General features: G+C 33.1%; 1 protein-coding gene across 9 annotated transcripts in view; it reads right to left on the bottom strand.

The window, feature by feature from the left end:
- Positions 1-14,474: 14,474 nt before the first annotated feature.
- LOC137837345 (Protein kinase superfamily protein) overlaps positions 14,475-24,084 on the bottom strand; it is a 34,035-nt gene continuing 24,425 nt past the window's right edge. For 7 of the 9 annotated variants that reach the window (XM_068646323.2, XM_090301156.1, XM_090301157.1 and 4 more), the window contains 13 exons: positions 23,826-23,867; positions 23,607-23,715; positions 23,323-23,437; positions 23,187-23,236; positions 22,989-23,067; positions 18,723-18,773; positions 18,498-18,639; positions 18,297-18,341; positions 17,398-17,499; positions 17,267-17,308; positions 16,426-16,596; positions 15,385-15,504; positions 14,475-14,952 (listed from right to left, as the gene is read on the bottom strand). In XM_068646323.2, coding sequence (XP_068502424.1) covers positions 14,848-14,952; positions 15,385-15,504; positions 16,426-16,596; positions 17,267-17,308; positions 17,398-17,499; positions 18,297-18,341; positions 18,498-18,639; positions 18,723-18,773; positions 22,989-23,067; positions 23,187-23,236; positions 23,323-23,437; positions 23,607-23,715; positions 23,826-23,867 — 1,173 coding nt within the window. In that variant the 3' untranslated portion in view covers positions 14,475-14,847. The remainder of the gene's footprint in view (positions 14,953-15,384; positions 15,505-16,425; positions 16,597-17,266; positions 17,309-17,397; positions 17,500-18,296; positions 18,342-18,497; positions 18,640-18,722; positions 18,774-22,988; positions 23,068-23,186; positions 23,237-23,322; positions 23,438-23,606; positions 23,716-23,825; positions 23,868-24,084) is intronic. The other 2 variants (XR_016520359.1, XR_016520360.1) reach the window with 2 other exon arrangements.

The following is a 24,084-nucleotide window of genomic DNA, read 5'->3' as shown; positions in this document are numbered from 1 at the left end:
ACTGTGTTTGATATTCACTGATTTAACTGGAACGTTGTAGAGCGAACTGGATTATGAAATTTATACCACAGAAACTTCAAGATGTTAACTCAATAATGGCACTGGAATCAATTAAAAACAGTAAGGCAATTGAGAGAAATAAATTTTTTAAAATCACTGCCAGATTACCGTATTTTTTTCGGCAGGAATGTACACTTTTTTTATTTTATTTATCATTTTTTGTGTACTTCATATTTTTGAATGATTCTTTTTTCTATTCTTTTCTAACACTTTGAATATCTCAAATCCAGAATTTCAGAATTTTACAGTACGTAAATCAGTTGCAATAAGGAAAAACAGTAAGCACTCTTTTCAGAAACAGAGGAAACCTAATAGGAATAAAAAAAACAGAATGATGAACTAGCAAAGACATAATAGAAAATGATGTATTGGAACTTGTATAGGTCTAGAATACAAGTATGAACTCAATTCTAAAAAGAAAATGCACAAAGGATCAACATCAATTCAGAAAATTATATGACACCAAAGCAAGAAACAATCAAAACAATAAAAGTACTACTAGAAGTAATGACATATATGGAATAACATGACTAAGACACAACTTGACATGATTCAAAAATTAAAAGACACAACACAAATTGTAACAAATGAAAGGAAGCTTAAGGTAAACTCTAGGAAGGATAATGCCATTCCAAAAGAGCAACCATACTCATAAGAATTATGAGTGCCATAAACCTTTCCTCAAACACTTGGAGCAAAAGAAAAACAGCAAGAAAACTCAATTAAAATTCTAAAACAGAAACTTAAATTGCAAGAAATTAAAAGAGCTCTTGAAATAAAGTGCACACAACTCAACAATTAAACAAGAAGAACCTAAGACTCATGATACCACATGATGTGATTCCAATAGCCACATAGAACAAGATTCTTGACACTTTGAGGAATCACCTTGAGCTGGAAAATGTAGAGGCACTTTCTTAGAAGTTGGATCATGGTTCTAAGATCAAGAACTCACCAAAACAAGTACCAAATCCCAAACTCATTTGGATGAACCAAATATGGTCAAATTGAATCAACAAAGGAGAAGGAAAAGAATAAACCGAACAGAATTGAACTTAAAAACAAAAGAACTGAACAGAAATTAAAAACTAAACAGAATAAAGGTGCTGGAAAATTAAAGGAACCGAAACAAGAACAACTCAAAACTCAAGGCAACAAGAACAAATTGAAGAAGAAGAAAGGAAGGAGAAGAGAATGCTCATGAAGATGGAGGAATGGTTGGATGATCACGCCACTAGAAGAATGGATGCTCCTAGATGAGTGTGGAAGCCGCCACTTGAGGAAACCATGGTCCTTCAAGATAAGACTAGAGAAGAAGCTCAAAGCTCTCCAAATGCTCACTCCAATTTTGAGTATAGTTTCTTTAGATAAAATTCAAATCTGAAATTTACAAGGAAGGCACCTCTATTTATAGCCTAAGGTGCTGAAAAATGAAAGCTAAACAATTCAAAAACTCCCTCCAAAAGCCACTAGAACCGGCGCTAATTTGCCTAAGCAAGGAAGGTGTGATCCCTTCCTTCACTTTGGCACCCCCTATTCTACTCCTACACCTATCTACTAATACACCCCCCTAAAGGTCCTATTTAAAACCTAAAAGATGCTATAACAAAAGAGGTTTCTAAGGTTTCCCTCTAAGCACCTTCAACTAAAGACACTACAAAAAGAGAAAATAAATGTCCTCTTGCTCCCAAGGCTTTGAACATGCTTCTTGTAATCCTTTGAGGTGGACTTTGACCTCCATGGGCGTCCTCCATTTGTGCCTCCACCTCTTCTTGAGCTTGATGAGTGGCCTCCATGTTCTCTTGGGCTTGATCTCCATCAAAAGGTGTTTGGTTCTTTATGTTATGCTAGCACTATGTCAACAAATAGAAGAAAATTTGATCCAAGAACATCAAAATGTGTTTTTATTGGTTTTCAAAGGGGGACAAAAGGATATATTTTGTTGAATATTCAATCAAGAGAAATTTTTGTGTCTAGGGATGTTGTCTTTTATGAACATGTTTTTCCATACCAAAGGGTTCAAGATACTAACAATGAAACTAATAGTCCTAACATTAATGATCAAGTTTTGTTTGCTGAAGATCAATCAAGCCATCCATCGCAAGCCATTCTTGCACCTTGTGATAATACACCTTGTGATAATGTTGAAAATATCAGTGATAATAATTGTGAGTCACAAATTGAGGTTTCAGAAGAAGATTGTTCCCATATAAACCAAAACCTCAATGAAAATCATGATATAGAACAAAGTTCTGAATCAGATCCATCTGTCCGAATAAGCACAAGAATGAAAAAACCACCTGAGTATTTAAAGGATTATCATTGTAATCTTAATGTTTCTAGTACATCTTCAAGAGTTAAATATCCTTTGAATTATGTTTTTTCTTATAGCAATTTATCACCTTCTTACAAATCTTTGGTTATGTCTCTTTCTTCACATGTTGAGCCAAACACTTATTCTGAAGTCATGAAACATGACTGTTGGAGAAAGGCTATACAATGTGAGATATCTGCTTTAGAGTCAAATCAAACTTGGGAGACCGCTCTTCTGCCTAAGAACAAAGTTTCGATAGGTTGCAAATAGGTATTCAAAATAAAATATAAGGCTGATGGGACAATTGAAAGGTATAAAGCAAGGTTAGTGGCAAAGGGATATACACAAACAAAAGGCATTGACTACCTTGATACTTTCTCTCCAGTAGCAAAGATGCCCACCATAAGGTTGCTTCTATCCTTAACTTCTATTTATAATTGGGAATTGAAACAATTAGACATAAACAATGTCTTTTTACATGGAGATTTGAACGAAGATGTATACATGGTTGCTTCTCCTGGATTGACTTCTATGTTGATCAAGAGTGATCAAGTGCTTTGAAGAATTCAAATTGTGCTTTGAAGAATCCAAATCCTTTGTGCTTGATGCAAGGTTGTGTTGCTGTTGTGTTTTTGGAGGGATCTGGGTAGTTTTATATGTAATCCACTTCTTTGTTGAATCTAAAGCTGATGTGTTTTAAATCCTTTTTAAATAAAGTGTTTTTCAAACTAAGTGAAAAACAACCTGTTGTTTTGTCGAATCAACCGGTTGTTTTACTCTTAGGAGTTTTTGAAAAGGTTGAAAACTGTCTAAGTTTGGTTGACTTAACTGCCAAACCAAACAATCGGTTGTTTCGTGATTTCAGCCGATTGTTTCTTTGAAAATCATAACAGAATTTTGTGTTGATGGTTGAATGAGCTTTAAATGATTTCCAACTGAATACGCTCCTTCATTAAATTCTTTGACCAATCTTTGGAAAATATAAATAGTTTGTTTATGTTTTCAAACAAGTAAGAAAACAAATTTGAGTTTTTCAGTTGTGAAATAGTTGATTCAAGATTTGAACATTCACATCAATGCTTTGGGTTTTTCTAAGAGAGTGGAATAGGATTGCATTTGTATTGATTTCAGATTGTTCTGTAAACAAGTGTAATCTCTTCTCAACCTTCTGTATTTCTGGTGTTGTGTTGCCAATGAGTGTTGTGTGCTCTTGAGGTGGTCAAGATCAATACTCTTGGTGTGTGAATTGCCAAAGTGAGTGTGTTTCTTGAAGGGTTCAAGGTCACTGCTTTGGTGGATTGTGTGTTGTAATCTGGTTTGATTACTTAGTGGAATACCCAGTGGTTTTCTGGGGACTGGATGTAGCTCTTGGTTTAAGAATGAACCAGTATAAACTGTTGGTGTATCTTTCTCTTATCCTTAAACTCATTTACATTATGTTTTTAGTTTTTACTGGTATAAACAACCGATTGTTTCGCAGAAACAACCGATTATTTTTTTGCTGCTTTGCTGTTTTATTGATCTTGTTCTTGGCTAACCTGATTTCTGTTATGGATTCATACAAAGAATTTTGTTAAAGCCTAAAATTTTTCAAAAACCCCTCTTAAACAATTCACCCCCCTCTCGTTTAAGGCCATATATTCTAACAATTGGCATCAAGAGCTTGGTACTTGAAATATATTCAAGTTTGATCCTAAAATCTTTTTTCTATGGCTGGAAAACTACTTTTTGAGGAGGGTGCTTCAATTAAAAAACCACATTTGTTTTGTGGTTTGAATTATAAGTATTGGGAAGTTAGAATGAAAATCTTTGTTGAATCTATTGATCAAGGAATTTGGGATGCAATTGAAAATGACCTTTCATTCCTAAGATTAAAAAGAGTGGATCTTTTATTAAGAAACCTTGGTCCTAATGGACTAATGAAGAAAGTGAAAAGGCCAAGTTTGATTGCATTGCCAAGAATATCATAACCTCTACTTTGGATTCTAAAGAATTTTTTCAGGATCTCAAAATGTGAATCTGCTAAGGAGATGTGGGATACACTTAAGGCAACTCATGAGAGTATCACTGAAATAAAGAAAGCAAAGATAAGAAGTCAAGCAAGAAGAAAAAGGAGGCAAAATCAAATTTGTGTTTTATGGTAAAAAAGGAGGATGATTCAACAGTGAAAGTAGTGTAAGTTCTTTTGTTTCTTTAAATGCTGAAAACTATAGTCAATTACTTCAAGCCTTTAAAGAAACTCATGAAGAAACTAACCGATTGGCTCTCTTGAATAATCGGTTGAAGGGAATGAACAACTGGCTTGAAGACAGAGTTAAATCACTGGAAGAAGAGTTGGAAAATTCAAAAACAGATTTTGAAAATCTTGAAATTCTTTACAAAAAATCTTCTTGCAAGTGTGACTCTTTTGTTTGTGAACATTGTGAAAACCTTGAAAATAAAGTTCATTATCTTGTTAGAACTGTGGATAAGCTTTCAAAGGGTAAATCCAACTTTGAGAATGTCTTGACATCTCAAAATTGTGTTTTTGTAAAAACAGGATTAGGTTTTAATCCACAGAACAAGCAAGATAAGTTTTCAAAGTCTTTTTCAAAACTGCCAGGAAAACAACCGATTGTTAAGTCGAAACAACCGGTTGTTACATGCTTTTATTGCATGAAAAGAGGCCACTTAGTTAGATTCTTAAAATCAGGAAATATTTAGTTCCTAAAGGTATTTTACAATGGATTCCCAAAGGTTGTGAGGTTTCAAATGATAAAGATAAATCAAAAGGACCCACATTTGTAAGGGGACCAAATCTTGTTGCTTGAATTCATTTTAATGCAGGGATAATAGAGAAACATGAAGTCCTGAGTTATCTGATCAAGTCCTTGGAAGAAAATAAGTGTGACTGGAACTGAATTAAGGGTGTGTACCAGTACAAGATGTCTTGAAAGGCAAAAAGAAGCATTCTTGATCACAAACAATGACTCATTGAAGGAACTTCATAAAAGGATAAGACCTTCCATATCTCTGTTTTTCAATTTATAAATTCATATCAAATTCTTCATCTACATAAGAGAAATTCATCTGTTTTAAACTCTTTTCAGTTTCTGTTTAAAATACAAATATTGTTGTTGCTGCAGAAAAACAACCGATTGTTTCCTTGAAACAACCGATTGTTTCTTCTCTGACAGCACTGTGAAGAATTGATTTAACTTCTTCATGCATTCTATCTTTTGTAGATTCAAATCTTAATGAGTCTTTAAGTCAATAAAGCAGTCTTGAAAGCCTGATTTGGTTCTGAAGGAAGTTACATCTTATCATAAAGGAATATATTCCATATCTTGGAAATTCAAGATCCTTTATGTCTAGTCAAAAGTCACATGTGTTGACCATGTGTTTTTCTGCTCTATGCTGACGTTTTCTGTGCAAGGCTTGGACCAGTTTTCTACCTTGAAGATTGAAACCCACTACCACCAAAGGATCAAAGAGGGATTCTGCTTTGCTATAAAATCTGTTGCAGCTGTTTTCTTTCACAAAAATAACCCATTGGTTCATCTCTTGTTACATCTCTTTCTCTCCTTGTGTGTGTTCCTTTTTCTCATTCTGCTTCCATGGATTCCACTCCACCTACATAAAAAGGATTAAAACTAGGGTTGTTAGAACAGGAGGACGTCTTGAGGGCTGGTTTTCAGGAGATAATGAATTGATTGAGAGGTATCGCTTTGAAACAAGTATAAAAGTGATAAACAACCTAAAAGTTGTCTCCTTTGATTGGTTGAAAAGCCAAAAGCTGGACAATGTGAGGAGGCTTCTCAAAGAACAATTGTTGAAGAGGTTCTTGGAGATGAAGGGGAACATATATCCGGATCTATCTTTAACTTCTATTTATAATTGGGAATTGAAACAATTAGACATAAACAATGCCTTTTTACATGGAGATTTGAAAGAAGATGTATACATGGTTGCTTCTTCTGGATTGACTTCTATGTTGATCAAGAGTGATCAAGTGCTTTGAAGAATTCAAATTGTGCTTTGAAGAATCCAAATCCTTTGTGTTTGATGCAAGGCTGTGTTGTTGTTGTGTTTTGGGAGGGATCTGGGTAGTTTTATATGTAATCCACTCCTTTGTTGAATTTAAAGCTGATGCGTTTTAAATCCTTTTTAAATAAAGTGTTTTTCAAACTAAGTGAAAAACAACCTGTTGTTTTGTCGAATCAACCGGTTGTTTTACTCTTAGGAGTTTTTGAAAAGGTTGAAAACTGTTTAAGTTTGGTTGACTTAACTGCCAAACCAAACAATCGGTTGTTTCGTGGTTTCAACCGATTGTTTCTTTGAAAATCCTAACAGAATTTTGTTTTGATGGTTGAATGAGCTTTAAATGATTTCCAACTGAATACGCTCCTTCATTAAATGCTTTAACCAATCTTTGGAAAATATAAATAGTTTGTTTATGTTTTCAAACAAGTAAGAAAACAAATTTGAGTTTTTCAGTTGTGAAATAGTTGATTCAAGATTTGAACATTCACATCAATGCTTTGGGTTTTCTAAGAGAGTGGAATAGGATTGCATTTGTATTGATTTCAGATTGTTCTGTAAACAAGTGTAATCTCTTCTCAACCTTCTGTATTTTTGGTGTTGTGTTGCCAATGAGTGTTGTGTGCTCTTGAGGTGGTCAAGATCAATACTCTTGGTGTGTGAATTGCCAAAGTGAGTGTGTTTCTTGAAGGGTTCAAGGTCACTGCTTTGGGTGGATTGTGTGTTGTAATCTGGTTTGATTACTTAGTGGAATACCCAGTGGTTTCTTGGGACTGGATGTTGCTCTTGGTTTAAGAGTGAACCAGTATAAATTGTTGGTGTATCTTTCTCTTATCCTTAAACTCATTTACATTCTGTTTTTAGTTTTTACTGGTATAAACAACCGATTGTTTCGCAGAAACAACCGATTGTTTTTCTGCTGCTTTGCTGTTTTATTGATCTTGTTCTTGGCTAACCTGATTTCTGTTATGGATTCATACAAAGAATTTTGTTAAAGCCTAAAAAGTTTCTAAAAACCCTCTTAAACAATTCACCCCCATCTCGTTTAAGGCCATATATTCTAACATTCTATTCCACCAGGAAAAGTTTGTAAACTAAAAAACGCTTTATATGGCCTTAAGCAAGCCAAGAGAGAGTGGTTTGCCAAACTGTCATCATTTTTACTTTCTATGGGATATACTCAATCTATGAATGATCATTGCTTGTTCATTAATTCTTTTGAATGATCTTTTACAACATTATTGGTATATGTGGATGATATAATATTGGCAGGAAATGGTAAAGAAGAGATTGCTCGAATCAAACAAGCCTTGAATCAAACATTCAAGATTAAAGATTTTGGGAATTTAAGATATTTTCTTGGTCTAGAAGTAGCAAGAAGCAAGACAAGAATAATGGTAAATCAAAGAAAATATGCATTGGGATTATTAATAGATGCAGATCTTTTAGCCTGCAAACCTGCACCCATTCCTATTGATAATCATGAGAAATTCTCTTCTACTGGAAGTGTTCCTTTCATAGATATTCAAGCCTACAGAAGATTGATTGGAAGACTTATGTATCTCACTAATACCCGACCTGGCATAACATTTTCTGTGCAACAACTTTCTCAGTTTCTTGTTAAGCCTACAATTGCTCATTATAATGCAGCGATTAGAATTCTCAGATATATCAAAGGGGCTCCAAGTCTTGGTCTATTTTTCTCTTCCACTACCTTTGTTCATCTCAAAGCCTTTTATGATAGTGATTGGGGCACCTGCAGTGATTCAAGATAACCAGTGACTGGTTTTAGTGTGTATCTTTGGAATTCTCTCATATCTTGGAAATCAAAGAAGCAAGGAATAATATCAAAGAGTTCTTGTGAAGCTGAATACAGGGCAATGGCGACTGTTACATGTGAAATTCAATGGATAACTTATCTTCTTCAAGTTTTCAAAGTTCCTTTTGAGCAACCATCTCTTTTATACTATGACAATGACTCAGCAAGATACATTGCAGCAAATCCAGTGTTTCACGAGCGTACAAAACATATAAAAATAAATCGTCACGTGGTCCAGGAAAAATTAAAGAAGGGTCTCATCCATTTGCTTCCCATTTCCACCACAGAGCAACTGACTGATATTTATACCAAAGCTTTAAGTCCTCAATCTTTTAAGAATATTTGTTCCAAGCTGGGTCTCGTCAATATTTGCTCCCCAGCTTGTGGCGGGGTATTAAAGGATACAAATACCAAAGTTATAGAAAGATCCTAATATTAATTGGGTGTCTTTTAATTATTGATTATTTCCCTCTTTAGTTAAACCTAGAATGAATGTACTACTTGTATATATTCAGATCATTTGTTTTGATTTAAATAAAAAGAAAAAAGAGATATTCATTCTCATATCCTTTACCTTCTTTTTATTCTTTTGTTCATCTTTGTTCTCTTTTATTCATCTCTGTTCTATTTCATAATATGGTATCAGAGCTCTAATTAGAGCTCTGGTTGCTACATTTATCTATGGGTGAAGTTATTGATCCCTCACAAGATCTTTGTTCACCTTACCATGTTAGTTCATCATATAATTCATCCTTGAATAGAGTTTACTCTCTCATTACACAACAAGAGAGGCAAGTTTTTGGTGATCAATCCAAAGCAATGATTGCTACTAGCAAAGGAGGTTATAAAAACAATGCTACGACCTATGGCATGGTTGATGGATATGGAAGAGGATATACTTCCAAAATTTGCAGTTATTGTGGAAAGACAGGGCATACCATTGATACATGCTATAAAAAACGTGGTTTTTCACCTCATTTCAAATTTAAAAATCAAAACCATCATCAGAGTCATGCAGCCTTTCACAATACAAATTTTAACAATAATGAGCAGAATCATGAAGGTTCAAAGTCAGAAGTGGAGTCTCAACAAATTGGTTTTACTCCTGAGCAGTATCAAACATTGTTAGTTCTTTTACAATAGGTCAAATCCAGTGACAATGTTTCTAGTCAAGTCTTTGTTATTCATTCCAACATGACAACACAAACTGGTAATAACTTTATTTCTTCTTTTAGTTCTTGGATTATTGATAGTGGTGTTACTGATCACATTTGTTCATCCTTAACTTACTTTACTTCATATCATCAAATTGATCCTATTTATCTCAAATTACCAAATGGAAATCAAGTCATTGCCAATTGTTCTGGAAGTGTTTTTCTCAATCAAAATCATGTCATAAACAATGTTTTGTATATTCCTTGATTCACTTTTAATCTTCTTTCAGTAACAAAATTGATTGATAGACTATCTTGTGTTCTTACCTTTGATTCTAATGGTTGTCACATTCAAGACAAAAACTCCTTGAAAATAATTGGTTATGCTAAGATGCAAGATAGACTTTATATACTCAGGATCCCATCTTACCAGAAATTTCAAATTAAACCCCTTGAATCAACATATGTTCGATTTCAACGTGCTCAAGTTTTTTGGTATTAACACTCGTATTGGTAAAGTTTTGCGTCCTCTTCCTGTTAGATGGGAGTTTCCTTCACCAGGCTGGATTAAAATTAACACTAATGGGGCTGCTAGGGGAGATCCTAGTTTTGCTACTTGTGGAGGTATTTTCCGTTGAAGTATGGGAGAATTTATTGGAGTTTTTTTATGCGTTTCTTGAAGTTCAGACTGCTCTGGTTGTTGAGTTTCATGGTGTTATACATGATATGGAGGAATCTCAAAAGATGGGGCTTAATAATGTCTGGCTGAAATGTGATTCTACTTTGGTTTGTGTTGCGTTCACTACTCCTTGGATGCTTCATAATCAATGGAATATTTGTCTTAATTACTGTGGGAAAATAAAATTAGATTCAAGATTACTCATATTTTTCGTGAAGAGAATGCGTGTGTTGATATGCTTCGTAATCAATGGAATACTTATCTTAATTACCGTGGGAAAATTAGGTTTAAGGTTACTCATATTTTTTGTGAAAAGTTGACTAATTTTGGATTTATTCATAGAGAATCTTTTCATTGGTATAATAGACTTCCATTTATTCTGTTCTTAGAGTTCTTTATGAATAGGTAAAGTCTACCTATGTATCGTTTTTGTTAACATGAGTTTTAGTCTAATCCTCCATATCTTTTGTATTTTCTTTTTTTTTTTAATAATATTTTTTTCATGTGATGGCAAATGATTATTGTTACTTGAGGTGTCAGGCTAACTGAGATCTAAAGTTGCATAATGATGCCCAACATGAAAGCTTTTATTTTTATTTTTAAAGTTATTTTGAATAAAAGAGAAAATATTTTTTTTTAGAAATTAATGAGATGCAGTTTGATAGTAGATTGAGCATTTGATAATTTCACCTATGAAAAAAAAAAAAACCTCTGATAGGTGCAGGAAGACACATCCCTCAGATTCTTCGTGAATGGAAATGGTCACAACATCTTCATTATTTTATACCTCTACTATCAAGGTTTTTTTTTTCATGTATCTTCACGTGGTATTAAAAAAAACAATTCTAAAATATTCACATTTTAGATTTTTAAAGTCAAGAAGTTTGAAAATATATTTTGGATGCAACAATATAGAATATACTTCTAAATTTAAAATATTCTCGATATATACTTATGAATCTATAAATATATTTTACATTAATTTAAAATATATCTTTAGATTGTTTAATTTGAAAATATATTTGAGATTCTATAATCTATAATTTATTTTAAAGTTATACTAGAATATATTTTTTAATTAGGCAATCTAATTCAAAATGTATTTTTGAATTAAACAATGTAGAGTGTATTTTTAAATTATGCAAAATAATCCAAAATAATTTTTAATTACACAATAAAAAATATATTTTAGATTATTAAATTTAAAATGCATTTTCTAATTATGCAACCTTATTACAAATTTTAAATCTAAAATATTTTTATAGATTCGTAATCTGAAAATATATTTCAAATTTAATAATCCAGAGACATATTTGATATTGTAAAATACAAAATGTTTCTTAATTATATAATTTAAAATATATTTTCAGATTTATAAATATATTTGAGAATATATTTTTTGAATTATTGATTACACCTATGAACAACAATTTTGACCTTTTCCGTATCCATGGAAAAAATGTATGATAGTGATGAAAGAAATTGCTTCGTGACTGGGTCGCACCTGAGAATGAGGATATAAGATCATAAAGCAATGGCAGCAACCAATAAAATAAGATATTTTCTAATATATTTTTATTAGGACAGCATCTTAGCAAAGATAACATATTTAAGATCTAATAGTGTGACTATTCGTCCAATATGATCTTTAGTGAAAATAAACTTTAATCAAATTCTACTTATTTTTAATTTAATTGACAGTTTGAGCTGAATTTTTGGACAGTGGTAAATTATATCATTAAAAAAAACTATATACAGTTGAAAATTTTAAATTAATAAATGATTGAAAACTTTTCATAAATTAAATTTAATAAAGTTAGTGTTATAGTGATGTATTAAAACAAAAGTATAAAAAAAGTATTAGAAGTAATATAACATAGTGGAACTCAAAAGAATAATTAAAATAATAACTTTTCCATTAAAAATATTAAGGAGAAACGATGGCACAAGGATCCCAATTGAAAACAATCTATCTTTCTTTTACTTTCCTAATTTGAATGATCTCACTTCTTCATTTTATTATCATTACTTCTCTCTTTAGTTTCTGGAATTGGGCAAAATGACTTTAATACATTCAGGTCCTTTTGATCTTATTCTAATTAGGTTTGTTAGTATGAATTTGTTCCTAATATATTTCAAATTAGAATATAAAAGAAGATCAGAAAGTTAAGCGAAAATGTTAGAACTATAATATGAACATAGGATACAAAACTAAATGAGTCTAATTGAATATATTTATCACATAAGTAGAAGTTAATTCAATTAGAGAATATTTGTATCTTGAAAAGGAATCTAAATTAGAATAAGATATTTCATTCTCAACAAAATTTAATTTAGCATGTGATTAGTTATCTTGAAAAGTTTTCTTGATGTTAATTTTTTCCAATCTTCGTTAGTATTGTGTTCTTGTTCTTTGTCTTAATTCTTGCTATTCTCTTCCTCGGTTAAATAAAATTATTTTAGAAATGATAAATCTGAAATAAATTATTTTAATTTCTTTTTCCATTTTTTTCTATCTATTCCAATTTACCCTGGTTGCCCAACTTTTTGAGTTCTAATCCACCATTGTTGCATCTGAACCACAATATCATGAGTTTTGAGCCTCGTTTAACTTTTCTTTTTAAAACAATTTTGTAGGAATAGAACTAAGTATTTTCCTCTCCGTAATGGATGATGGTGGCCTCTAAGTGAGTTTCAATCGAGAAGGTTGGACAATAACAAGAGGAATTCGTGGCATTGATATTTGATTTTGAAGGGAGAAATAATTGTGAATGAGAAACCTCATCTCACCATTTCAGACATGATAAAAAAAAACTTGGATTTCCAAAGAGGAGTAATAGGGTTTTACTTCTTGCACTCCAATAATTACAAACTGTACCCAAACTACACTACACCCTAGGGGTCATGAATTGGGTTTTTCAAAATCCAGTTTAGATCCAGATCCAATAAAATTGATTGGATTTAAAATTCATATCTATTTTAACAAGATTAAATTTATTTTGATTTTTTTAAATCTACTTAAAATAAATTAAATCCACTTTGTCAATTACATTAAATCCATTTCGATTTGGACATAGGTTGACTTGGCTCGACCTAACTAGATCTGGACCCAGATTGACTCGGCTAGACTTGGACCTGGGACGACTCAGCTCGACTTGGACCAGGGCCAACTCAACTCGACCTGGATCTGGGCCGACTACGTTTGAGTTCATACTAGGCCAACTCACTTTAACCTGAACTCGAGCCAACTTGACTTGATATGGGTCCATGCCAACTCAACTCATTATGGGCTCAAGCCGACTCGACTCAACCTGACTCGACTTGACCTGTACCTGGGCCCGAGCTGACTCAACTCGACCTGGACCCGAGTCAGCTCGACCTAGACCCGAGTCGACTCATCTTGATACCAAGCCATCTCGGCTCGACATGGGCCTAAGTCAAGTTGGCTTGACATAGGTCCAGGTTGACTCAGCTCAACCTAAACTAAGGGCTAACTCGACTCAATCTAAGCTCGAATTGGTGTCCCTAACAAGTTGGGTAGAGATTTTTCTTATTCCATAATAGTTTAGAAAATTTGAATAAAAGTGTTGGATAGATACGAAACATCTATAGCCTCGTGGAGAATACAAAATATTTGCCTAAGACTGCTTTGGAAGAAATGCTACATGCTCTGCCCAAAAGTAACGAAAATTAATGAGACAAAATCATGTTAGAGGTGTTTTGCCCAGCCAAACATCATGATGATATTGAGAAGAATAAAAAAAAATTAGAAAAATTTGGCATCAAAAAAGACAACAAACAACCAAATTAAGGCAAGGAAAGAAAGAAAAAAGTATCCACCCTTTCAATATTGGGGCAAAAAGGACCAACCACCTTTCATAAGACATGACATGAGTTGTTAATCAAAGAGGAGGAAGACATACCATTTGTGACCACTTGTTTCTTCAACGGTAAATTAAGTAAAAGTTAGTGGCTTCGTAGTGGTTGTACCAATCGCATGCGTTTTGACAAGGCAGTCTTCATATATTTAAGGCCAAAGTTAAAATTGACAATGGTGACTATATCTTAGTCAAAGGAAAGGAGACAATTACAATCACAAGTTATTTTTTATTTTCTTTTTTTCATGAAATTGACCAAAAACTTGTTATGTTTCAGTCAACTTATTAAACAGCAATTTAAAGTTGTCTTTAGAAACAAATATTGCTTGAATGAAGATGAAACTAAGCAATAAATCTTTAAGGTGAAAATTAAAGAAAAAAGTTTTGCTCTAAATCATTGGAGGAGGAGCAAGTTGTTTTCTCACTCAAACAAATGGCACAATGGATCAGGCATTATCATCATCAAGGGGTGTTGCAGTTGAGAGAAAAAAGGTTGACAGTTGATGTCTCTAAGCTTGAAGATCAAATTTCCAACTGCAAAGGCTGTCAATTTGGCAAGCAAAACAAAAATATCTTTTCCAAAGACAACATGAAGAGCATCAACAAAGTTGTAATCAATTCATACAGATGTTGCATAGCCTCAAATAATACCTTCATTAAAGGAAAACAGTTCAAGGCTAGCGAAGATATTCAAGAAAGAGATGATGATGGGGTTTGAGATGACCGATCTCAGTTTAGTAACCTTCTTTCTTGTTGGATCATAAATCAAATAAGCAGAACATAGAGTCTTCATTTCTAAAAAAAATATATGATAAGGAGATTTTGGCCCCGTCATGAAGCCCTATTTACTTTTTCAATGCTCTCCAGTCTCGATGAAAAGAACAAAAATATTTTAGGTTCAGCAGCTTCTGTGCATCCCCGCGTCACAAAAACACTCTCCTGACAGTTCTTGCAGCAGCACGAGATATTAACTGTCTAACCAAGTTGGCTGGCAATTGAAGCAATTGCTGCTGGGATTCTGGTGGGAGCTGGCAACGACATATATAGTCATGCTTCAGCAGTTACATATGTATATTGAAGAAATGGCTTGTTTGTTTCAGATTAAAAGAAGTAATTCAAATATAAATAACCTAATGATTATTTTTTTAAAATTTTAAAAAAGCAGAAGTTGATTCGTGTTTGTTCACAATAACAGATTTCGAGAAGTTATGAAATTACTTTTGATTATACCCCAGATTTATGACTCTTTTCCGTTCACGTTATTTTGAAAAAACGCAACACAAAAAACTAGAAAAAAAGTGAATATTTTTTAAAATGAAGTGATAATGTGAAGAAAAAAACCTTCAACAAACCAGCCAATATTAAGGGGCAAAATTGCTTGACCCGTGACTTGTCCCGGTTAATGAAAAAATGGGTAAGTGGCTATAATTCTTAAATAAAATGCTAATGGTTAGGTTTACCTCGAGAATGATAGAAAGAACAGGAAGAATGTCTTGAACGGATTCAACTTGATTTAAGACTGAAGAAAGCTCCTCCATGTACAATATTTGATTCTTGTCAGGACTGGCCTGTCTGCTTCTCTACATGTCATTCAAAAAAAGTACAAAAAAAATTCACAAGATAAACAACACAAGGAAACGATTATCCATTTAGCATTCCAAGTCTAATAATTTATTGCTGAAAGATTGACTTACTTCATGTTTCAACATTTCACAAGAAATACATGTTTAGTCCCTAGTTTATTCTTTGCGAGGTAACTAAAACACAAGGAGGCAATACAATTTATAAAAATGTATTACCACTTACTCTATGTTGCAAGTGGTATCAATTGTCCCGTGAGGCTAGGTGGGTTATTACGCTCTTAAGTAAAAACAATTACATCCCGTGAGGCTAGGTGGGTTATTATGCTCTTAAGTAAAAACAATTACATCCCGTGAGGCTAGGTGGGTTATTATGCTCTTAAGTAAAAACAATTACATCCTAACTATTAGTTATAACTTTTGGTCTAATGGTAAACACTCGATCAAACACTCTAAACTTTAACTTTGTAGCACTTTACTCTAAACTTTAAGAAAGAAAAATTTAAATATTGTCAACATTTAACATAATTATTAAATCCCAAACCAAATTTTTAACAAAAACCTATATTTACCAGTCTACTAGCATTGTCTTTAAAGGGAAGTCGATAGTAAAAGAACAGTAATTTTATAATTAGGACTTTAATTTGAAATAAATTTTGGCTTAGTGGCAAAAGAAGGCTTGGTTGTTGTATTTTTTATTTTTTACACATTTTTTTCTTTGTAGGGAAGAGAATTAGTTTCTAGATTTGGTATGATATAATGTGACGCAAAGACCAAAGGGTTTTGACATGAAACATCCTGAGGTCCTTGCTTCCTAAGTTTAAAAATTCAGGTAAAATGTCAAGTGTCCCTCCAAATGAAATAATACATGATTATAAAATCCAAAGATATTGTTCTCTTTAAATAAAATAAAAATCTTACAGTATGGAACTCTTCTTTTCTTCTAGCTCCTAACAGCAATAGCATAAGGCGTCGGAAGGTTCTCAAGTTGGTTATATCTTCATCAGTCAATATAGGGGAATAAAAGAGAGCACTGAAAGGAACTCTGGCAGCAGCTGTCTCCAAGGTTGCTAGCCCAAGTGCATCTAAACCCTGAATATGGGTTTAAAAGCAAATTAGAAAACTCGCAGTAGGGGTGAAAAATAGAAATAAGAATAAAGGATCTAATGATGTCAAAAAGATTAAACTAATTTACCTAAAATGTATGAAGAGACAAATTTAAGCTTGTGCTAACTTGACAAACTGATAAAAACCATGATCAGATGGTATTAAACCATCATTATTGTTTCTTTTCAAGAATCTAGACAACATACTGATAAGCTGAAAGTAAAGCAACAAAATACAAGAACAAAACATAAAGCTCAATGCTGTAGTTGAAATTCTATTTAGCTTCAACATGTTCATACAAACCTTACAATAACAACAAAATTTTATCCCTCTAGGTGAGGTCAGCTACATTGGACGCTATTTGGCATGGTTAAAAACCAAAGCCTCAATCAAATCCTATAATAGAAAATTAATACTTAACTGATATTATAGGTGAGTTCAGTGACACCGTGATATGGACATTGTTAGTAATATGTCGAGTATCTTTAAAATAATCATGGAATGCAGGAGTTTGCAATCAAATAAGCAAATGATAACAGTAATGATTATTAAATACACTATAAAATCATCAATCAATCAATTTTGACACTGTATATCCAATGTTTCATATACCTCACTGCTATTTAGTGCTGTAAAAAAATAAGAAGAAACTTACTTTAGCAAATTCTTGAACAATTATTTCCCTCACAAATTCACCCTGCAAAGATTTTTGCAAAATCCAATTTAGTGGGGAAAAGGTAAAGGTGGCCAAAAATATAATGTTAATCCATAATGAACAATATGCACCTTTTCTGTCAGTGTAAAAGAAAGAATTTCCTTCATAGCCATTCTCGAATCAGTGCCTTCAGTTTGTTTTACTATGGCCTTTTCTGTTTTGGCACGGAGAGACTGTCATGAAACTATATCAGGATAGTTTGAACAAATAAAATTCAAGAAACAAGATGAAGAAATATATTGCCAAAAATGCACAAGGTACCTTGAAGCATTCAGTGATACTAACATCTACCTAATATAGCTTGATTTAACTCAGTACATTTTTAATTAAATGCTAGAACCAACACTATATAATACTAAATTGGAAATAAATGACAAAATTAAGAAGTGAACTTTAAGTTTAACTCAACGTTATAAATCCGGCTTATAAGGTGAGGTTTGCACCCACTTATATATTATGAAATGTCCTAATCTCTAGTCAATGTTAGATCTCCAACACACCTCCCTCACACTGAGACCTGCAAACTCGTGCGTGAGACTACATATTATGGGTGGTCCAATCGGCCTGATAGTGGGTGGTTTGATAAGCCCAACAAACTGCTAGGATAGACTCTGATACCATATTAAGAAGTGGACTTTAAGTTCAACTCAACCTTATAAAACTGACTCTTGTACTATGAAATATCTTAATCTTTAGTCGATGTGAGATCTCCAACAAAGTTAATAGAAAAGTTTCAATATATAGTCTTTTTAATTATTAAATCCTCAGAAAAACTAAGAACTAGCAGGACACCTTGGCAGATTTCTCAAAAAAACCTAACTATAACAATCAAGTACTTTCTTTAAACAGACCATTGAATGGATTAAAATCCAGCTCCAAGATCAGAACTTAAAAATATAACTAATAATAAAAGATTGACTTCATACCAAAAATAGTAAAAAAAGAGTAAAGAAAATTAAGATAATTTTACCTCTGTCAGCAAAGACTCTAGACGGTCTATTCTAAAAACTCCATCCTGGAAAAAAGATTATAATCAAAATTATGTGAAAGTTGTTTAGAAAATATTCCAACACTAATTATGGCAATGAGAATCAAAATCGTATGTATTGATCATCAAGATGTCAGGTGAGGTACCATAGAGAAATCTTGGACTTCACTCTTTTATGTTTACCTTATAAAGAAGATTTTCCAAAGAAGATTTGAGCTGAGGAGAGCTATCAGTAAGTACTTTTCGTGCAATCCAAGGGTATGTACTACCCAAAACTTTGTACTCAGGATTAAAGCTGATTGCAATTCCTTCCAATACAGCAAGGCTAAAAGAAATAAATTATTGTTTAGAAATTTTAACAGACATTATTGGTTGTGTTGTAGTAACTTGTGGAAAGAAAAGAACTACCTTCTAATCACAAGCGAGAAGTATGAAGGTATCCTAAATTTGAATTTATACCTGGAGACAAAGAGAACAAAAAAATGACAGTTTGTCAAAGTGAAATATAGAGTAGACAACCAACATCGGGAAGACTAAAGCAGCAGGGAATAAAAATGACATTATTTAATATACAAAGAATGTACAAGTAGTATAGAAGGAGAAGTTATAGCTACATGAGGTGACAACGGTGACAGTTATAACCACCTAATTGAAAGGACCAGCTAAAATAATAGATCTAACCAAAATAAGTAAAGATATTCTCTTTTATTCTCCTATAGTCATTAATTATGGTTTTCCAAATTCAAAATATTTACTTATATTTAGAATTTAGTGCATGGCATGTTGGACTTTAGTTAAAAAAAATTGTTGAACCCTAAAAAGTGGATCACTCCAATGTATAGCAAGTTAATTAGTTGAAAACATTGTTATGTATATGTGTAATGCATTAATTGGTAGTATAAAGTATAATAAAACAAATATCAGTTTCTTGCATTAAATAACTGGCGTTTGCAAATTTTTAGAGTGCATTAAATCATCGTCGTTTGCAAGTTGGGGTAGAATGGTTTTGTAATAAATTACATTGTTTTGTCATTTCAATTTAAGGACAGTGTAAAACTTCATTTACCTTCTGCACGTTCTTTCTCCTTTCTTCTCAAATTTGCTCACCATTTTTGTTCCTTCTTCTCTCTTTTGCTTCTTTCTTTATTTTTCTTTTTGCCACTCAACATAACAAAGGTTTTTCTTTTCTTTTTTCTTCCCTCTTCTATAATTTCTGTGTAATTTATAAAGTGTATAAGCACTCGATCTTCCTCCTAAAACGGGATGTTAAGATTACTTGATCTTCCTGCTAAAACGGCATGTTAAGATTACAAATATATTATTTGTTCCTCATTTTTCTATTTGTTTTAATTAGAATGGATGATTTTTGTGAGACATGTCCAGAAACAGGGTCGTATCTGGCCCACATAGGTGTATCTGACACCGCGTCATTCACACATCTGCTGCATGTCTGTGTCAGTGATGTGTCCGAAGTGCGAAAACATAGCCTCCACGCCGTGTCCGAGCTTCATAGGTCAAGACCATATATTTGTGTGCATCCTTCGAAAACTATTATGGCTTTAAGACAATCAATTTGACCATTGGGCCTAACTACAATGACATAAACTCAATTGCATCAAATTATCTTATTTCTAGCTAGACGAGGCATAAGCTCCCATCTCTGATTTTGGTCAACTTCCTTCATTTCAACAATCATGGTTTGTCGCCATCCAGGATGATTAAGTGTTTGCTATACATTTTTGGTGATAGTAATAGAGCACACTATTGGAGATCCCATATCGACTAGTTATAAGGACATCTCATAGTATATAAGTGAGTACAAATCTCACGTTATAAGTCGATTTTATAGGGTTGAGTTAGGCTTAAAGTCCACTTCTTAATATGGTATCAGATCCATTTAGAGCCTATTCTAACAAGAATTTGTTAGGCTTATTAGACCACTCATTATTGGGCTATTATCAAACCACCTATAAATATACAATTCCACACACGAGTTGACAGGTCTTCGTGTGAGGGGTGTGTTGGAGATCCCAAATCGACTAGTGATAAGGACATCTTGTAGTATATAAGTTGATGCAAACTTCACCTTATAAGTCGCTTTTGTAAGGTTGAGTTAGACATAAAGTCCATTTCTTAATAAGCTTAAAATCCACTTCTTAATATGGTATCCAGAGTCATTTAGACTCTATCCTAGCAAGAGTTTGGTGGGTTAGCAGGCTATCCGATCCCACATCGACTAGTGATAAGAACGTTTCATAGTATACAAGTGGGTGCAAATCTCACTTTATAAGCCAATTTTATAAGTTTGAGTTAGGCTTAAAGTTCACTTCTTAATAAACACAAATGAGATGGAGAAAAGATAAGAAGATAGTCTATGATAGCTTAGAAAATTACAAACACGATGAGGATTTTATGTAAAGCGAGTGTTGAAGATCTCACATCGACTAGAGATAAAGACATTTCATAACATATAAGTGGGTGCAAACCTCACCTTATAAGCCGGTTTTATAAGATTGAGTTAGGTCTAAACTTCACTTCTTTATATGGTATCAGAGTCATTTAGAGTCTATCTTAGCGAAATTTGTAAGGCTTATCAGGCCACCCGCTATCAGGCCGCTATTGAACGACCCATTATATAGTCTCACGTACGAGTTGGCCTCAACGTGATGGAGGTGTGTTGGAGATCCCACATCGACTAGAGATAAAAACATTTCATATTATATAAATATGTGCAAACCTCACCTTATAAACCGGTTTTATAAGGTTGAGTTAGACTTAAATTGCACTTCTTAATAGCGAGTAACTTTTCAAACAGCTATTAGTCAACTAGGATCTTCATTTATAGGTAGATGGTAATGAAAGACTTGGAAAAAAGGACTAATAGGGTAACATTGGACCAATCTTGTGTGTTCTACGTTGATAAATGATCAGAGGAGGGGATGATGGTTCAGGTGGAATTGAAAGAGGCAGGGAACCTTGAGAAGTGATTTGATTTGAAGTGTCATGAGGAGAAAGAGACAATGGTTGAATGAATGAGATACACGAAATAAAGGTTCATTAAAAAATAGGATAAAATAGGGGAATGTGATTGTCAAGAGAGGAAGAGGGCATTTTATTTATGAGGCAACATGCAATAAGAATAGCATCACCTCAAGTAATGAACAAGCACATTAGCTCAAAGTAATATGGTATGAGTAATTTCAACTAATTGTTTGCTTTTCCTTTCGATTATACCATTTTGATGACGTGCATGGTACGGGTGGACTGATTGGTGGAGGACATGCTAGTGGACTCTACTATCTTGGAATCAAATCTTATGTGTTCTATTTTGCATCTTATCTCCAAAACATTTGCATGATAGCTTGGGTCGTCCACACTTATCAAAATTGAAGAAAATGGTTCCTCGACTTAACAAACTTAATGTCTTAAACATATGTTAGATCTTCTTTTCCAAAAAGACCTTAAACACGGTGTAATTCGTCTTTTCTATATTTCACTTTTACATTTGTGGACCAAGCCAAGTACCACTTTTGGGTTTCGATATTTTGTTACATTCATCGATGAGTATTCTCATTTTACTTGAGTTTATTAATGAAAGATTTAAAGGTTATGGAACAATTGAATGACTAAGTTAATTGACTCAGAGGAATGAGATAAAAGGACTAGTAGGGACAAGGACAAATTTAGATTCAAAGAAGACTGGAAACTTGAACAACTTCTTGGAAAAACAACTTTGGAACCATTGGCTAAAGTGATAAAATGAGGAACTCTAAAAGAAGAGAATCCAAAAGAGAAAGAGAGAATTAGTTAAGAGGTCGCACACATTACTGAGTTTGCAGAAAGAATTCTGTTAAAATATTTTTTTTGCAGCATGCTTTAATAGGACATTAGGGGAATGAGAGAAGGCAGAAAAGAATATTGTACAAGGGTGGTTAGACTCTGGTTTATCTTTTTTATTGGTTGCAATAATTCTACTAGATTCTCTTTTTCATCAAATAATACAGTTGCAGTGTAATCCTTGTTGGGGTTTCTATCAAATCCCATATTTCCAAAAATACAAGGCCGAAAATGTTGGGACCAAAACCAATTTTGACCCAATCTTAAAGAGGTCTAAAACACATTTTTACCCCATGTTCATTTACCCTAGAATAGGATGAGTATATAATTCTCTTTGCTCTAATTGTTTTAGGGGCCCTCTTGTTTGATGTACTCTTCCATTATGTCTTTAATCTTTATGCCCTCGACATCTAAAATCATGAAATTTTAATCAAGAGAAAATGTAAATATAATTTGTTTCTCTTTATCTCTTTATGCGCCTCTATTTCCTTGTAGTCTTGTTTTCAAAACATTTAACTTCACCTAAGGTCTCATAGTTGTTCCCAACTATGGGTAAAGGAGGAGACTGTTATGCCCTCAATAACCAACATTAAACTTGTCAAAATCTCAAACGTGAATCATGTTTCAAAACATTTGCCAAATTTTTTGTAACATATGAATATAATAAATCAGCAATGACTTTGGCGTTCTGCAGCACATAATCTTGTAAGATATACAGATCTTCTATATTGTATTTCATATGCCATTTTTTTCTTACCATACAAAAAAGAAATTTCCAATATATTGTAGGTTCAACAATTATATATCTAATGCATCAACCATTAGCAAAGAGCTTACATGGTGGTTCCTAAGTTTCCTAAAAGGTCTCCAAAGCTGATATTACTAACTCCTTTGGCAACAGCATTTTGGAAGACCCCTATCAAGAAACAAACGCAAGTGCCAAAATTAACAATTAAAATCTCTAAAAATGAGGAACACTACCTACAACATAACCACAGCTGTTTAAAATTCAACTAAACACAATAAAGTAAAAACCTGTCAAAGCCTTTGTAACAGCTTCTTTGTCTGCAGTTGCTGGAAGAAGCCTATAAAAAATACAAGCAGTGATATCTTATTTCAATAACAATAGTCACTTTAATAACTGCAAGGGAACATAAATAAATATAAATACCCAAGAGTGACAAAGTCCTTAGCCAATGCATCAAAATCACGGTTTACAAGATGTAAACAAGCTTCCATGAATCCATCACGTAATTCTTGCTTGAACTCACCTGTCATACCAAAATCTAGTGCAGAAGAAGGGAAAAGAATGCATCATTGAATCAAAGAAATGACCAATTGATTCCAAGAGTTTAGCTTATTTCTATCATTAAATTCTTGAAACAAGACATATTTGTTTAAATATTAACCAAAAAGCCAAAGAATTTAAAATATTAAATATTAAACTTCAATTACCCAAATAAGCTAATTTGCCGTCATATGTTCGAAGAAGATTTCCAGGGTGTGGATCTGCATGATAGAACCCACACTCAAGAAGTTGATTGAATGAGCAATAAACTCCTACCTAATCATCAACAGGAAATACAAAACTTGATTAGCACGATGCAAAATCTAAGAATTTTACTGATTAAAAATATAGAATAACGTGCTTTTTATGCTAGTTTCACAAATGACCTCAATCAGGTAGAGATCCTTCACTTCAGACAACTTTTCCCCCTACACCATATAGATAATAAGTTAGAGGAAGTCTAAATTCTTTCATCAGTGCGCAACAAAAGAGAATATGTAAAGACAAATTTGCCCCATGCGCCTTAACTTGTTTTCAAGGAAGAGACACTTGAGGCATATTTCCAAGAACTAAATGTCAAAACTTGAAATGCACATCACATAATTTAGGAAGGTGTTGACAATATTTAACCATTTCTCTAGGTAC

Source organism: Phaseolus vulgaris, chromosome 4, assembly GCF_051622355.1.
Source record: "Phaseolus vulgaris cultivar YP4 chromosome 4, ASM5162235v1, whole genome shotgun sequence".
Classification (NCBI taxonomy): domain Eukaryota; kingdom Viridiplantae; phylum Streptophyta; class Magnoliopsida; order Fabales; family Fabaceae; genus Phaseolus; species Phaseolus vulgaris.
The sequence above is the reverse complement of the archived record's forward strand: the minus strand, read 5'-3'. Positions and strand labels throughout refer to the sequence as shown.